The sequence below is a fragment of the Zingiber officinale genome, chromosome 1B (assembly GCF_018446385.1).
Source record: "Zingiber officinale cultivar Zhangliang chromosome 1B, Zo_v1.1, whole genome shotgun sequence".
NCBI lineage: Eukaryota > Viridiplantae > Streptophyta > Magnoliopsida > Zingiberales > Zingiberaceae > Zingiber > Zingiber officinale.
In genome coordinates, this window is record NC_055986.1 from 5,316,089 (window position 1) to 5,334,325 (window position 18,237).

The following is an 18,237-nucleotide window of genomic DNA, read 5'->3' on the forward strand; positions in this document are numbered from 1 at the left end:
CCAAGCCATGCTTGGTGACCAAGCATGGGGCCGGCCATAGGTAAAGGAAAAAGGAAGTTTTGTTTAAAATAAAATTTTGTTAAAATCTTTCCTTATTTGTAGTTATCTACAATGGTTAAAAGAGAGATTTTATTTTGTTAAAATCTTTCCTTTTTTGTAGTTAAAAGAAAGATTTTAATTTCCTTTTATAGTCATCCTCATGGTTTTAAAAGAGAGCTTTAAAATTTTAAAATCTTTCCTTTTATAGTTATCTACAAAAGATTAAAGAGAGATTTTAATTTTGTTAAAATCTTTCCTTATTTGTAGTTATCTATAATGTTTAAAAGAGAGATTTTAATTTTTGATAAAACTTTCTCTTTTTGTAATCATGATTTAAAAGGAGAAGTTTTAATTAATATTTCCTTTTGGTAGTTGTCTACATGTTTTAAAAAAGAGAGATTAATTTTAACACTTTCCTTTATTGCCATGTACAATAGAAAATTTAAAAGAGAGAGATTTTAATTGTTATTAAAATTTCATTTTTAAAAGGGAGGCCACAAATAAAGAATTTTTAATTATGTTTAAAACTTTCCTTTTTTATCGTGACCAAGGATTATAAAAGAGAGGTAAAGGGTGTCTTCATACGAGGTAACCTAGGCTTTCTCCTCTTCTTTTCCTTAGATGGCCGGCCACTCTTCTTGTCTCTTCTCTCTTTGGTTTCTCTCCTAGAGGCCGGCGGCTATTGTCTTCCTTCTTCAAGCTAGGGCCGATGGTACAAGAGAGGAAGCTTTCCACCCTAGAGCCGGTGGCAAGAGAAGAGGTTTTCTTCCATAGGGGCGGCGCCGACGGCAGAGGCCCAGCGGCCCCCGGAGAGGGCCAGGTCGTAGTCGCGGCGGCGGACGGGGTCGGAGAGCACCTCGTAGGCCTCCCGCGCCTCCATGAAGCGCTCCGCGTAGCGGCGCTCCTCCCCGGCGGAGCGGCACGCGTCCGGGTGCCACCGAAGGGCCACCCGTCTGTACGCCTTGCGGATTTCGCTGGGCCCGGCGGTCCGGGACACCGAGAGAAGGTCGTACATCGTTGTCATCGCCGGAGCGGCGGCGGCGGCGGCGGAGGCCGAGACCCTGAGTCGAGGAACAGCGACTACTGTTGATTTAGTAGCGATTGGGGAGAAGGAAGATCTGTACAAGGAGTTAGAGGGACATGAAAGTGCCAAAGCCGCCATTTTGTTTTAGAGAATCTAGTGATCTTGTAGCTATTTAGGGTTCAGAAATGGCATGGAGATTTATAGAGAGATTGAATTAAGATGGAAGAGGGGAAACCATGCGCTCTTCACGAGTTGCAAGGTTTCTAGAATGATTCCTTTGTTATTCGAAAATAAAAAATAAAAATTAAATTAAATTAGAGACAACAAGAGTCGATCCGATCGAGTACACGTGTCACCGTCCTGAGTGCGTGACGGTTGGATCCCCTTCTCCCGGATCCAGCCAGCTTCTGATAGCCTGTGCGTGACGGTGGGAATATCTTTTCATAGATTTTAATGTGGACATTGTCGGCGCAAGTCGCCGTGGGTTGTTGGATTTTGAAGAATCCAACTCCAGACGAACGTTTAAGTTAATCTTCCATTGTTACTGCAATTGGTAACAATAATAAATAAATCGTCCAAGTTTCTATCAGTTGGGAGCTTGCACCATTTGACAATTGGCTTAGATTTGGTGGGTTGAAAAGTTCATGAAAGTGTTAGTCAATCCAACCGTTGCAATCCAAAAAGGACCTTAATTCAATAAATTATACTGGAGTGTTTTCTCTTCTACCCGTTTGGAATTTAAAATTTACCATAAATTTCCATCAGAAGCTTCCTTCCATCATTAGAAGATTCCAACTGAAAATTAAAAAAAATCTATATTATGTTTCTCATGACATGCAGTTTATAGGCGATTGTTGGACTCCCAACTGGCATAGCTACTTGAATACCTAACAAGTTTTCTTATACTTTTTCTACCATGCCAATCAAAAGGATTAAAAACCTAAACACATAACAAAATTCATTTATCTATAACATTCTGATAATAGCATAGAATAACAAATTAAAAGTCTTATTTTTCACTTACAATTTACTTTTATTTAATTATTTGTCTATAACGTCGTCTATATTTCTCATTTTATGCAATTTAATTACAAAGGGTTGTTGGACACCCAACATTCCTAGCTTAATACCTAACACAATTTTCTTACACTTTTTCTATGCAAGGAAAGTAATATCAAAATCTTACATGTAACATAATTCATTTATCATTAATATATCTCGACAAAATTATTGTATTAACTTGTAAACATTAATTTCTATCTACCTTTCCTAAAGTATCTTCTTTTCTTTCATTAATTCAACTCTAATTTCCAAATAAGTATACTGTAGGCCTTCTTTCACACTTTACTCTTTAAAAATTATTGAGTGTTAAATTCTGAATCACATAAGTTATTATTGTTAATTAATATATTAGATACATAATTATTAGTATAATTATCCATTGGTTATCACATAGTAGAATAAATTTATCCAAAAAATATTGAAGAAGTCCTACTTATAATAAAAAAAGTTTTTCAAACACGGGGAACCATTTCAAATTATTTGAAATTGAAACCTTTTATGAAAAAAAGTTTTTCAAACATATGGAACCATTTCAAATTCTTTGAAGTTGTAACTTTCTCTTCGACTAGTCTAATTTTCTACTTGAATCATGACGAAGACGTTCAAGTAGTCAATCGAGGACTTTGTTTAAGGCTTGAGTATCGTTTTAAGACTATGATTAATAAAATTTTCACATGATTACAGAGTTCACAGTTTACTAATTGAGGTTATGTGTTATGCATAGGGAATTAAATAAAATATTGTCAATATTATATCAGTATTTAAATTATTTGAACCCTTAATTAATTACACAACGAAATGCTAGTTGTAAATGTGATCCTAATAAATGTACAAAACAGTCGTTGAAATTTCATATTCTGCCAATTATGATTGTGTTGTCTGGATGAATTCTATTGGACAAACAAAAGAGACAAAAATATTTATATATAAAATAGCAATGGAAATTATTTTTAGTGCAATTATTATTACGATACATCCAACGTTGTGCTGGGCACTTAGTTTCCGCATGTAACAAAAGTAGATGCCAAGTTGGCAAGTTGTATTCCACAAAATCAACTAAAAGCGCATTCACGTTTTCTCCCTAAAAATGAAGGAAAAAAAAAGGAAAAGAAGAAGATAATAAGTTCCACTAATTGATGTTTCCTTCTACAATTCAACAATTGCGAATACAATCAATTCTTAAGGAAATCTAAAACCAAATTAATTTGTATAATAGATTTAAAATACTTTTTATTGGATGTCAATCTCAACAACAACAGCAACCACCACCACCACACGATGTATAATTTGTTAAATGTGTAATTAATGAATGGTGTGAAATTAGTATTAGGATATTTTATAAGTCAGAGGGGATGATTAGCTCTAATCGTTATGTTGATGATTTGTTATAACGAAAAACTCGAAATAATCGCTAACACTCAGATTTACTTTGTATCTACCTTCTTGAGATGATTAATTCAAGGATCCACACAGTGCACACACTACATTATAAAAAGCACTCTTTAGAAACAATCCGGAGGTGGAGAAACATTTTACAAGCTCACAGTAAGAAAATACAATAAGTAAATGAATACACAATACAATAAACACCTTGTTTGATCTCTTGTAGCTTATAGATGTCTCTTGATCATTGAAAAATGTAACAACACTTATCTTCCAAGGGTTCAAGAATTGCTGAGAGTGTGCGAGAGAGATGACTTTGAAAAAGTCCACTAAAATCCTTTTTTAGGGTTCTTCGACGCCTCCCAAATCCCAATCGATTAGACTCTCTTAATCAATTGCCATGTAGGATTTGCCCATTCAACCTACAAAACAACTCTTTTTTTAAGCCCTAATCGATTGACGAGTCATCTCAATCGATTCAGAGAGTCTTAATTGATTACTCAATCGATTCTGTAACTTTCTGTTCGCTCACGAAAAGACCTTAATAGATTGGCGCAATCGATTAAGTCAATCGATTAATACTTCTTAATCGATTGCTTCAATCGATTCTTCCTTCTCGCAATAAAACATTGCATAATCGATTAACCCAATTGATTAGCAGTAGCTGAATTAATTGAGTCAATTGATTCATCCATTGTTTTCGGGGTTTCTCTTCGCTAAGCTCCCAATCGATTAGAAATTCATCCTAATCGATTAGAGTAGCCCTAATAGATTATCCCAATCGATTAGTCTTGGCTCAATCGATTGACTGATTGATTCGGACTCTTTCTGTGTTCTTGCAAGGACCTTCTAATTGATTACCTAATCAATTAGCTTAGAGTCAATCAATTGTCTCAATCGATTGTCCAACCTCAAGTTGCTTAATCCAAGTCTAGGGTTCTCTAACCCAACATTCGGTTAACCGAGTCCAATTGGGACTGCCCTACCAAGTGTTCGGTCAACCTTTGACTCACTTGGACTTTTCATCTTGTGTCAACTTTCCGTTGGACTTCCAATCACCAAGTCCGTTCCTCCTTGATCCTCTTGGATTTCCTTTTGCCTAACCGTAATTAGGACTTCTCTTTACCAACGTGCGATTCTCTTTGACCCATTTAGACTTTTCTTTGCCAACGTACGATCCTACTTGACTCACTTGGACTTTCCTTTGCCAACATACAATCCTCCTTGACTCACTTGGACTTTTCTTTGTCAACGTGCGGTTCTCCTTGATCTACTTGGACTTTTCTTTGCTAACGTGCGGTCATCCTTGACCTACTTGGACTTTTCTTTGCTAACGTGCAGTCCTCCTTGACCTACTTGGACTTTCTTTTACCTAACATCCAGTTAGAACTTATCCTTATCTAACCTCCAATTAGGACTTTGTCTTGTCTAACCTCCAGTTAGGACTTTGTCTTGTCTAACCTCCAGTTAGGACTTTTCCAGTCAAATATCTAGTCTTTTATGACACATTTGACTTCTTTTTAACACATTGTCAATTATCTAGTCAACCTTGACCAACTTGACATTTTAACATATTGTCCAAACATCAAAACTCAAGCTCGAATCCACTTGAGTTTAGTCAAACTGGTCAACCTTGACCCAGAAATGATTGCACCAACAAACTCCCAACAATTAGTTTCTCCTAATATATTTATGGTTAAGTTTATTCATTAATCTAATAAACTAAAAGTAGTTGAAAGGAGGGGTAGGATGCTAGAAGTAATCGTTTTATGTTTGTCATTGAATGTGCAACAAAACTTCAATTTAAACATGAACGTCACATGCACTACACTTGGATTTTACTTGATATCCACCTCCTTAAGGCGACTAATCCAAGGGTCTACTCCTCAGTCATAGCTCCACTAAGAACTTCCTCCTTCTTGAAACCTTCCGGAAGCAAAGAAATCTCTTATAAGCTTAAGTGTAAGAATACAACAAGATTATAAAATAAATCAAAAATAGCTTTATAATGAGGAGTCTAGCTTTGTTTGTCTTTTTCTTGCTTCAGTTAGCCTCTTGATGATTGAAAAATATAACAGTACTTCTTTCCAAAACCTCAAGAACTAATAGTTTCAAATCTCCATGAGACCTCCTTTTTCTAGGGTTGCTTTCAGGCTGATTCACACTTCCCAATCGATCGATCTTACTCTCAATCGATTATCACATTAGATTCGACCATTCAAACATGTAGAATGATTCTTTTTCGCCCGACCAATCGATTGGTGAGTCGTACCAATCAATTGTCAGCTTCCAATCAATTTTGAAGTCTTATGTTCGAGAGAGAGAGAGAGAGTATTGCCAATCGATTAGCCCAAATGATTGACAAGGCTGAATCGATTAGGTCAATTGATTCGGTAGACTTTTGTTTCCTCGCGAAACTTCTGTTAATTGATTGCTTCAATCGATTCCGGACCTTACTGTACTCCCTAAACCCTAAACTCTCAATCTAAGTTTATGGTTCTTTTGTCCAACCCCAAAGTCACTCGTCATTTGTTGGGACTTCTTGTTGTCTAGCATCCGGTCAACCTTGATCTACCAGGGCTTTTCACCAAGTGTCTAGTCAATCTTTTATCCACATGGACTTTCCATCTTGTGCTAAGTATTCGATCCTCCATGACCCACTTGGACTTACCGTCTCATGCCAAGTGTTCGATCCTTCGTGATCCACTTGAACTTCCCTCTTGCCAACTCTTCGTTGGACTTCCAATCACCAAGTGTTCAGTCCTCTGTGACATACTTGGACTTTTCCCTTACCAACTTCCCCCTGGGTTTCTGATTACCAAGTGTCCAATCTTCTGCGACCCACTTGGACTTTTTTCTTATCAATTTCCCATATGACTTCCAACATCGTCAAGTATCGGGTTACCTTGACCTGTTTGACTTTTCTCTTACCAACTCCTCATTGGATTTCCAATCACCAAGTATTCAGTCCTCCATGACTTACTTGAACTTTTCTCTTGTCAACTTTCGATTAGACTTTTAATATCATCAAAAATCCGATTAACCTTAAACTATTTTACTTTTCTCTCATATATTGATCAAACTCAAGCGTGATCATCTTGACCAATTTTAACCCGAAATCGATTGTACCAATCAGGTTAATGGTGACACCAATGAAGACTTGACTAACGAAAAAAGCTTGTGACAATGAAAGGATAAATCTAGATCTCAGAAGTACCAAAAAAAAATATTTTGATTGACTTTTGTTGTTTGCATATCAATTGAATTCAATGATATGCATATGAAATATGAAAAATATTTTTTTTTTATTTTGATTTGCATACCTTTCTTAATAGTGGTAACCTTACACCGAAAGAGGAACCATGACCCAGGGCCATTATTTTCTCAACTTATATCTTTGTCCTATCTTACCACTCTTACTTCAAGTCATGATCAACAGTCCCAACCTCTTTTCCTAATTTGGTCGAACATCCCCCAAGGGCTGCTAAACAAGTTTAAATTGTGATCGCGTTTGTCCTAGACCACTAAGCTTCATTGATCCAATCCTTCATTTGTATCAAACTAGGAAATGAACAAACTAATTACATCTGGTTTTAATGTTCCTACCATGACTTAAACATTTTTGAGATGAAAAAAAAATCATCTTTGCTTATTTAATATATTAACATATTTATTTATCTATCTATCTGTTTATTAACTTTATTTAATAGATAAAATTACCAATCAGGATAATAGTGACACCAAAGTGGTGATACTTTTTGGCAATGAAACTTACACCAAAAATCTACCATAAAAGATCGAGCAAGTTTAATTGTGGCCAAAAAACTTCAGTTAATGGAAGGCCATTAGCCTATCGATCACTGGAAATTACAAAGTTACATCTCGATTGATCTGTTTGGTGATGCTAAAGGACACCGAAAAAGAACCAAAAACCGAAAGATTCATGGTCTTGAATCTGTTGGATAATTGAAGATCTTGTCGATTCTGGAATCATTCGTTCGATCGGAGCCTTCCAATATATGGATGCCAATCGCGCCGCCACAGACGCAATCCACTAGACGGCGGCGCCGCGGACCCGGCGCACACGGCCACCCCACGTCTCCTCTTTCCCGCCGGCATCTGCCACGGCCGACCGCCGCCGGAGCCCGTCCAGTTGGGTTTCCCAGTTCCCAAACACCACCGCGTCGCCTCCTCGCCCACGAGGGCGCCCATCGCGGAAGGCAGGGGCGGCGCCGACGGCGGAGGCCCAGCGGCCGCCGGAGAGGGCGAGGTTGTAGTCGCGGCGGCGCACGGGGTTGGAGAGCACCTCGTAGGCTTCCCGCGCCTCCATGAAGCGCTCCGCGTAGCGCCGCTCCTCCCCGGCGGAGCGGCACGCGTCCGGGTGCCACCGCAGGGCCACCCGTCGGTACGCCTTGCGGATCTCGCTGGACCCGGCGGTCCGGGACACCGAGAGAAGGTCGTACATCGTGGTCATCGCCGGAGCGGCGGCGGCAGCGGAGGCCGAGACCCTGAGTCGAGGAGCAGCGACTACTGTTGATTTAGTAGGGATTGGGGAGAAGGAAGATCTGTACAAGGAGTTAGAGGGACATGAAAGTGCCAAAGCTGCCATTTTGTTTGAGAGAATCTAGTGATCTTGTTGCTACTTGGGGTTTAGAGACAGCATGGAGATTTATAGAGCGATTGAATTAAGATGGAAGAGGGCAAAAACCTGCGCTCGTCACGCGTTGCCAGTCTTCTAGAAGGCTGCCTTTGTTATTCGAAAATAAATAAAATTATAGACAATAAAAGTCTATCCAATCGAATACACGTGTCACCGTCCTGTGTTCGTGACGGTTGGATCGTCTTCTTCGGGAGCCGGCGAGCTTCTGACTTAACCGTAATCTTACTAAATAATGTATCTAAATTTTTTAAATTGATCAAATAATGCATACTATTTTAATATTTATGGTAGATATTTTCAATCGAACTTATTCTATTCTCTTAATAAATCTGACTTTTTCAAATTTTTTTTCTCAATCATTTCTCTTTTAATTATACTTCTCACTTATTTTTCCTCTCCTCTTTTATCTTTCTTCTTTCTTTACATACATACATACATAACATATGGATAATATTTTATAAAATTTAACTAATTTTTTTAATAATTTAATACATTTGAAGAAGTTGAAATAAATAATAAATAACATATTTAAATTTCTTACAACCCTAAAAATCCATAGGAACTGGAATAGATGGAATCTGAGATCTCTAGTTCAATCAGTAAATTTTGACTGAAACTCACTGATTGACTTAGAGAGTTCTGATTGCATCCATTTCAGTTCTTGTGGATTTCTGAGATTACAAGGAGTTCAAATATGTTATACATTATTTATTTTGACTTCTCAGGGGTGTTAAAATATAATAAGAAAATTATCAAAAATCTCCATGTTAGACCTAATATGATCTATATCAGACCTAACGTGGATCTGATATGAAATGATATCACCATTTACCACTAAAATAGCTCACTGCGAAGTTAAATATTAACAAAAAAAAAAGGTAATATATTACTTGGAAAATAAAAACTAAGATCAAATAAGGAAATAACTTTTGGAGTTGACTAATAATAGAAAATAGGTAAATTAAAGGATATTTTAAGCCAGCATTCTCATCGACCACCTCTTGATTCCTATGTGACATTTCCTTATTTATAGTTTCATAATACTTGAGTCGATCCCATAGCCCAGTAATCTCAAAATTCTTTGATGCAATCTAAGGTTCCATTTTCATCTCAACTTCAGCCCGAGCAGAATCTCATATGACAGCATCAGCAACACATCATACAATAACAATCTGTTGGGGCAATTCTGCAACAGGATCCACACTATGTTCTATATTCATATCCTCAGAGATGGATGGTGGAAGAGGAAGGCTAAAGCCTAATAGTGATAGCTAATGGGACAGTCTCTGCCAGAGATTTTGAAAGTTTTGCAGTGATTCTTTAGCATGTGTCCGTTTTTGTATCTCCATAAAGAGATGAAGCTTCATCTCACAAAATTCGACTTAAAGATTGTTATCTGTGTCATGGGTAGAAATCTCTTCAATAACTGATAAACATAAGCTAATTTATTGTATAAGTTTAAAACCAGAGCATCAACTTACTTGGATAAAAAAATTTAAAAAAATTATAAGTTATCATATTTCTATAAATAGTTTGGTTACCACTTTGTACATCTAAGAGCTGAAATTGAAGTCCAAGAAATAATATGAACCAACCAAAAAAAAAGAGTTGGTGTTATTTATGAATAGCAATCTATTGCTAAATAACCTATCTGTTAGAGATGTGAACCAAAATTAGAATGTATTTTAATATCAGAAAACTGGAACTATAAAACAATCTACCCTTGAATTAATATGATAGAAACATAGTAGGCTCCGTGGTGTTTTTTGTTCTTCTTTCCTTGACAACTGCTTAAAAATTCATATTATTCTTTTATAACCTGCTAAGAATATGAAATGGTATTTCTGACAAATATTGATATCATTGTATCTCATACAAAAAAAAAAATAGAAGTCATGTTACTATGGTTGTTAGAATTATACTCACTAATAGAATAACAGATTTAATAGAGCAAGGTAGTCAATATTCGGAAATACATAAAGAAATAACTATTGAATTTAACATGAAACTAAGATATTGAGCTTACTTTACTATTAAATTTCCTGATATTAGGCTGGTAGAAGTAACCAAATTAATGAATGCGTAAAAATTATTATTTCTATAATAATAAGATCCTGCGTATGGCCTGGTTGTTGAACATACCCGCTGTCAGAAGATGTTCCCTTGTCCTTTTGTCTCTTCTTACCCCATTCCGAGCGTCCGGTAGGTCAATAGTCCCATCACGTCCGGCCGGTCGTATGTGCTAGTTCGCTCGGGAGATTCCCGGTTGTGTGCTCTGTGGAGACTGTTCGCAGTATTACTACTTTAAGCCTTCAGCCGAGCGGGTTACCCGCTCGGCCATACAACCCTGTTCAACATGAGCGTCGGAACCCCGACTCCCCGCCGGGGTGTCTTTGCTTCCGTTCGGAACGTTCGGCCGGTCGCCCCAATCTTTATCCGCTCGGACAAACCCCTGGTTGAACTTTTACCTTTCAACCTCCACGTGGCGTTGACTCTGCTTAAAAGGGGGGTCCCCCCTCCTTACTACCGGATCACTATCAATATGCCTGATCAATTGATTAATATTCCTATTTCAATATTACCAAATTGAATTCTTATCTTGCCTAGTATCCAATTGACCTTAACCTACCAAAACTTCGTTTGCTCAGCATCTGATCAACCTTGACCTACCAATATTTTCCAATGTCTAGCATTTAGTCAACCTTGATTTGTCAGTACTTCATCGTTGCCTGACATCTGATGAATCATGACCGGTAAGGATTTTTGTCATCTCCAAGTATTCATTCCTCCATAACCCACTTAGACTTTATTTCTCATGCTAAGTGTCTGATCCTTAATCACCCACATGGACTTCACTTCTCATGTCAACTCTATATTGGACTTCTAATCGCCAAATGTTTGATTAATCCTGACCCACTTAGACTTCTTGTTTTAGTGTCAATTTTATATTGGCCTTCCGATCACTAAGTGCCTAATCAAGTATGCCTCACCTAGACTTTTTCCACCTCATATCAATGTCACGTTAGACTTCCGACATTATCAAATATCTGATTAATTTTAATTTTCAATACATCTCACTTTACCACCTACATATTGTTGGAACCCGATTGGCTGGCTAGAAGGGAAGTTGAATAGCCCTGCACAAATTACAACAAAACCCCTTCTCAGATAATTAACTTAAATAATGGACACTTGCGTAAAATAATTAAATGAACAAAAAAGAAAGAGACTCCAAAATTTTTACTTGGTTACAATCGGGGATGCTGATAATCTAAGGAAATGAATCACATTACTTTCTCCTTCAGACGGAGAAGCCTCTTTACAACAATTTACGAATAAAAATGAAGAAGCTAAATAAAGTGGAAAGTGTGTACAAGTGTTGCTTAGTAATTCTTGTTGTTGTTAAGCTTCTGGACCAAGGCTGTATATATAGCCTTGGGCAGGGCGCTTGGAAGGATTCCAGGCGCCTGGAGGAGGATAAAATTTTATCCCCTTCACAATGGATCGCAGTCAAACGTGATCTGGATAGAATCATGTTTCGGGCTCCCGGACTGGTCTGAGCGCCTGCAATGGGTCCGGGCGCCCGGACCCTTAAAGTCAACATGGTTGACTTTTTCAATCCGGGCTCTCTACTCCGGTGTTGCTCGCCTCGGTCCGGGTCTTCCGCTCCAGCTCCTCTCGCTTAGGTGATTTCGGCCAACCGAAATAAAGCTCACCCGAACCCAATTTCGGCCTTCTGCTCGAGCAGGCTTCCGCTCCGGCTTCTCATCCCTTGAACGTCATGCACGTTCTTCTCATCTACCGATGTATTATTTCGCAGCTCTTCCGTCCCTCGGATACACCGAACCCGTCAGCTCCCTTCTTGCTAGCTGTGTCTTCCGCTCGACTTCCTGTGCTTCTAAACTCCTGCACACTTAGACACAGGGATCAAAAATCAACAGGACCTAACTTAACTTGTTTGATCACATCAAAACAACTTTGGGGTTCCAACAATCTCCCCGTTTTTGATATGAGCAACCCAAGTTAAGCTAGGGTAAAAATACATAAAGATAAAGCAATAAATTCTGCAATAAAGTGTAATTTTTTTTAAAAAAATTAATTTTAAAATCTACCTCCCCCTAGACTTAATATTTTCCTTCTCCTCCTTTGATCACACAAAAATGGGGTACCAAAAAAAATCTAAGAGTAATAATTTTGAAAACCTTTAAAACATTTTGAAAAATTATTTTGATATCACAAAAAAAATTCAAGGAAAAAATTTTCTAGGTTTAAAAAAAAATCCTAAGTTAGACAACTTTGCAAAAAAAAAAATTGAGAAATTTCCAAAAAAAAAAATGGAAAATTTTCTCAGTTAAACAAGTAGAAATTTTGGTAAAGTAGATTTGATATTTTTCTAAGAAAACACTTTAAAAGAAAATTTCAAAAAACAAATTTGTGCAACATGTAAAATATATTTTGGGAAAGCACAAGTTAAAAAGACTTTAAGCTAAAAACAAATGAGAAAAATTTATTTTTGAGTTAAACAGATTTACATAGAAAAAATTTAGAATTTTTCAAAAAAAAATTGAATAACTATTCAAAGCATTATCTAATATTAATTTTAATGTTTTATCAGTTAGCCAATTAAATATTTTATTTCAATATTTGACTTTCAGACTATGGTGAGGCACTAGGCATTCTTGGTTATTGGATCATCAACCATTTATAGACAAAGCCGCATAAGAAAATTAAACGTTTAATGTACTCTCTGAAAGCCTTAAGTCCATTTAATTAAGACAAGACTTTAGAACCCAATAAAGGTTCCTTCCAACTGGATTAATTAGAAATTTCTTAAGGATATATTTCTTTGAAATATTTCTAATTTGTTCTTTGTGATATCTAAAATACTAATTTAGGTTATTGAATTTTCTAAAACTTATGTTATATGAGCATGCATTATTTTTCAAGTTACTTATTTCTTTTTGCAAAATATCATTTTCCAATTTAATCTTGTCAAATTCTTCTAATGGGCAAGATTTTACTAGAATCAATTTTAAAATTTTAATTTCTTTTTCAAGTTTGCAACAATCTTTGGTTAATAATTTCACACACTTAAATAACTTGTCAGGTGGGAGAGATCGTACCTAACTTACCTTGTTGACTTCGTTATCCGTAACTCCCCCTGAACTGCTGCTTTCTTCCGATGTAGCTCCCCCTCCATCGATGCTCTCGATGTTCATTTCGGACGAGCTTGCTTCGTGTTCATCTTCTTGATGACTTGCCATTAATGCAAGTCCGGAGAAAGCCTCGACTTTCGATTCAGACGGCGTATCGTCCCACGTCACCTTTAATGTCTTGTACTTGTTCGTTTGGACAGGTTTCTTTCCTTTGTCCTTGTCCTTATTCCTTAGCTTGGGGCAGTTGTCTTTGACGTGCCCTTCTTCGTTGCAGTGGTAGCATTTGATCGTCCTTTTCTTTCTACCCTGCGGATGGTTAGTTTTTCTTGATTTACATAACTTTTTAAAACGTCTTACCATCATCACCATTTCCTTGTCGTCGAGAGAATATTCTGACTCATGTTCGTCTCTTGTTACCTTGAGGGCGATGTTGTGCTTCGGCTCCTTTGTATCTACACATCTCGATTCATGCACTTCAAACGTCGAAAATAATTCTTCTAAGGTAATAGATTCTAAATCCTTAGAGATATAGAAAGCATCTACTAGTGATGCTCATTTCGTATTCCTAGGGAATGTATTAAGAACGTACCTTAGCGAATCTCGGTTGTTTACCGTTTGTTCGAGATTCGAAAGTCCAGTGATGAGCTCCTTAATCCTCGAGTGAAGGTGTGCAATCATTTCGTCTTCTTCAAATCGTAGGTTGGTGAGATGGTTGCGAAGTAAGTCTCGTCTCGTGAGCTTGGCTTCGAGCATCCCTTCGTGTAGCTCAATGAACTTCTCCCAAAGCTCCTTTGTTGAGTTGTAGATGCCGATTCGGTTGACTTCTTGTGGCGGAAGGACGCTCAGCAGATGAAATTCTGCTTTGTCATTTGCCACGTAGTCGGTTTGCTCCTTCTTCGTCCACTGGTATTCTTCCTTACCCTCGGGTGCTACAAAACCGAACTTCATTATTAAAAGTAATTCAAAGTCAGTTTTAAGGAATACCTGCATTCGCTTTTTCCAGCTAACGAATTCCCCTTCTAACTTCGGTGGGTATATGCTGGGTCCGGCCATTGAATCGGTGCTTCGATCAGCGGTAAGTCCTCCTGAAGCGTCCTGGCTCTGATACCACTTGTTAAAAATTGATTGGGTGGCTAGAAGGGGGGTTGAATAGCCCTGCACAAATTACAACAAAAATCCTTCTCGGACAATTAACTTAAATAACGAACACTTGCGTAAAATAATTAAATGAACAGAAAAGAAAGAGACTCCAGAATTTTTATTTGGTTACAACCGGGAAGGTTGATAATCAAGGGAAATGAATCGCACTACTTTCTCTTTCAGGCGGAGAAGCTTCTTTACAGCAATTTACGCACAAAAATGAAGAAGCTAAACAAAGTGGAAAGCGTGTACAAGTGTTGCTCAATAATTCTTGTTGTTGTTAAGCTTCTGGACCAAGATTATATATATAGCCTTGGTCGGGGCGCCTAGAAGGGTTTCAGGCGCCTAGAGAGGTCTTTTCTCGTCCACTGGTGTATTTTTCCGCAGCTCTTCCGTCCCTCGGATGCACCGAGCATGTCGGCTCCCTTCCCGTGCCATCCTTCTAGTTAGTCGCGTCTTCCGCTCGACTTCCTGTGCTCCTAAGCTCCTGTACATTTAGATACAGGGATCTAAAACTAACATGACCTAACTTAACTTATTTTATCACATTAAAACAATTTTAAGATTCCAACACATATGACACAAACATCCAAACACAACTCAATCGAACTCAAATTGAATAAATCAGGTTAATATTGACAAAGGTCAATTGCACCACGAAATATATTTTTGAAAGTCTCTAGAAACATTTTATATTCTCTTTTTTTTATTGTTTCTATTTGAATTCTAAAGGGCATTTAGACCAAAACAGTGCAATATATATAAATTGATTAGTTTTTGAAAATTAGTCTTTTATTGTGACGTATTCTTCTAATTTTTTGTTGTTGTTGTTGTTTAAATATTGAGGGGGCGTTTGGTTTAGGGGAATAGGAGTAGGGAATGGGAATGGGAATCATTGATTGTCATTGTTAATGTTTGGATTATAGGAATAGGAATGCAAATAAGGGAATGAATCCTTGAAATTGGGTAATAACTCATTCCCATGTACCTCCCCTTCAATGACTCATTACCCTATTTTCATCAATCAAAATATTCCCTTATTCCAAAAATACCCTTGACCTAAAACTAAAATTTTCTCCCTTAATATCAAATATCAAAATATATTTATTTATTTATTTTTTCTTTCATATCACTTCTCTCTCCTTGTTCTCTCTCATCATATTTTCTCTCTCATCATTTTATCATACACTTTCTCTCTCCTTAATCTCTCCTATCACACTCTCTTTCCTTTTTTTTCTCATCACACTTTCTCTCTCATCATACTTTTTCTCTCATCATACTTTCTCTCTACTCAATCTCTTCCATTGCACTCTCTTCCTTCTTTTTCTCTCATCATACTTTCTCTCTCATCATACTTTCTCTCTCCTCAATCTCTCTTGTCACACTCCCTCCTTTTTTCCCCTCAACACACTTTCTCTCTCATCATACTTTCTCTCTCTTTAATCTCTCCCATCACTCACTGTTCTCTTTTTTTCTCATCACATTTTCTCTCTCATCATACTTTCTCTCTCATCAATCACTCTCTCCTCATTTTTCACATTACATTTTCTCTCTCTTCATCCTCTCCCATCATACTTTCTCTCACATCATATTTGCTCTCTCATCTTCTCTCATCATGCTCTCTCCTATCACACTCTTTTTTCTCATTTTCTCTCAGCACACTTTCTCTCTCTTCATTCTTTCTCATCACACTTTCTCTCTCATGAGACTTTCTCTCTCATCATTCTCTTTCATCATATTTTTCTCTCACATTCATCTTTCTCTCACATCTAATTTTTTTCTCTTATTTTCTTTTAAGGGTAAAAAAGGAAATTTTGATTTATTCCGATAGAAAATATGTAACTAACCAAACATTGCTTTTAAGAGTGATATCCATGCTCATACCCATTCCCATTCCACAATACAATGATTCCCATTCCGATTCCTATTCCTAGGAAAGAACCAAACGCCCCCTGAATCTAGAAGTTTTAATGAAATATATTAAATGGGCCTAAAATGATTAACATTTTAAAATAATCCCTCAATTATATTTATCTAAACATCTAGAGTTATTTAATCCTCATCTAGCATTCAAAATAACTAGATATATATAAACTTGTCAGGTTTTAGTTTACTAAGTCCTTAATTATATTCTTTGAAACTCTAATTTATAATTCATTTTATTTAATTGTTGGAATTCTACTGAACTATTTATAAATTTTAATAGAAATTATTATATGAATTTAAATTGGTCAATTTTCTTTAAAAAAATTACTATGTTTTTAGGTTATTTTTGCTAGAACCAAGCGACTATATGACTCAACTAAGGTATAGAGGGTATGTAAGATTTCCCACATGTACGTGGAGTGCTATTTAAAAACAAAAACAAAAAGAAGTACGTGTCTAAGGGATGCCCTTTTAAAATTTCACGTTATTATATATTATTTTGATAAATAAAATTATAATAATATAATATTATTATTTTGATAATTAAGATTATTGTTGTTGGTAGATGCCAACTAATTGAAAGTTTTGTTAAACTTGTCGGCTTAAAGAACATTTATTTTCCTCATGTAGATGCCACCGAATCGATCCGGGAGCCACACGATCGGAGCCGTCCAATTGATGCCAATCGCCGCCAAAAGGCTCGATCCATTAGACGGCGGCGCCGCGGGCCCGGCGCACGCGGCCGCCCCACGTCTCCTCCTTCTCGCCGGGATCCGCCACGGCCGACCGCCGCCGTAGCCCGTCCAGCTGCGTTTCCCAGTTCCCAAACACCACCGCGGCGCCTCCTCGCCGGCGAGGGCGCCCATCGCGGAAGGCCGGGCCGGCGCCGACGGCGCCAGCCCAGCGGTCGCCGGAGAGAGCGAGGTCGTATTCGCGGCGGCGGACGGGGTCGGAGAGCACCTCGTAGGCCTCCCTAGCCTCCATGAAGCGCTCCGCGTAGCGGCGCTCCTCCCCGGCGGAGCGGCACGCGTCCGGGTGCCACTGCAGGGCCACCCGCCGGTACGCCGAGCGGATCTCGCTGGGCCCGGCGGTCCGGGACACGGAGAGAAGGTCGTACATCGTGGCCATCCCCGGAGCAGCGTCGGCGGAGGCCGAGACCCTGAGTCGAGGAGCAGCGGCTACTGTTGATTTGGTAGGGATCGGGGAGAAGGAAGATCTGTACAGGGAGTTAGAGGGACATGAAAGAGCTAGAGCTGCCATTTTGTGTGAGAGAGTCTAGTGATGCTGTTGCAATTTAGGGATCTAGATGATGAGGTAGTTTCAGAGATGGTCATGGAGATATATAGAGATACAACTAAGAGGAAAATAAAAAAAATAAAAAAAAACGTGACGAATTGTAATCCAGGGTGGTAAAAGATGAATATGTTCGTCCTTAGTGTCTCCGTCAACCCATCGCGGAGGAGATAAATCACGGATGACTACGTTCGTCCTCAGCGTTTCCGTCAACCCGTCCCCAGCGTCTCCGTCAACCCGTCAACACTCATAATAAGGGAGGTATTGATGAATTGTAACCCATGTGGCAAAAGACGATTCGCTCGTCCCAGCGCTCTCGTCAACCCGTCCCTAGATTAATACGGAGGAGATAAATCACGGATGACTACTAGCCATTAGTGCAAATGGCCAAGACATTATAATTAATTATAACCCATATGATAAAAAACGAGTCGCTCACTCCGAACGCCCCCATCAACTCGTCCGTAGGTCAACACCGAACTAATTGTAACCGATGATCCAACAAATGAGCTTGATTACGTGCCATCTCCAGCCTCTAATTATTGAGAAGAGGA

At 38.2% G+C, this 18,237-nt stretch overlaps 3 protein-coding genes across 3 annotated transcripts; all 3 read right to left on the bottom strand.

Annotated features, from left to right (window-relative positions):
• Positions 1-775: 775 nt before the first annotated feature.
• LOC122022083 (chaperone protein DnaJ-like) lies at positions 776-1,201 on the bottom strand. Its single transcript, XM_042580194.1, has one exon. The coding sequence runs from the start codon at positions 1,199-1,201 to the stop codon at positions 776-778; it is 426 nt and encodes a 141-aa protein (XP_042436128.1).
• Positions 1,202-7,562: 6,361 nt separating this feature from the next.
• Positions 7,563-8,117, bottom strand: LOC122022239 (chaperone protein dnaJ 20, chloroplastic-like). Its single transcript, XM_042580233.1, has one exon. It carries the CDS (start codon positions 8,115-8,117, stop codon positions 7,563-7,565), a length of 555 nt encoding a protein of 184 aa, XP_042436167.1.
• Positions 8,118-16,854: 8,737 nt separating this feature from the next.
• Positions 16,855-17,709, bottom strand: LOC122024022 (chaperone protein dnaJ 20, chloroplastic-like). Its single transcript, XM_042582873.1, has one exon. The coding sequence runs from the start codon at positions 17,648-17,650 to the stop codon at positions 17,099-17,101; it is 552 nt and encodes a 183-aa protein (XP_042438807.1). The 5' UTR covers positions 17,651-17,709; the 3' UTR covers positions 16,855-17,098.
• Positions 17,710-18,237: the final 528 nt, after the last annotated feature.

Bases quoted from the DNA above. Each gene is read 5' to 3' on its own strand.
- LOC122022083 (XM_042580194.1), bottom strand. From the start codon at position 1,201: ATGGCGGCTTTGGCACTTTCATGTCCCTCTAACTCCTTGTACAGATCT.
- LOC122022239 (XM_042580233.1), bottom strand. From the start codon at position 8,117: ATGGCAGCTTTGGCACTTTCATGTCCCTCTAACTCCTTGTACAGATCT.
- LOC122024022 (XM_042582873.1), bottom strand. From the start codon at position 17,650: ATGGCAGCTCTAGCTCTTTCATGTCCCTCTAACTCCCTGTACAGATCT.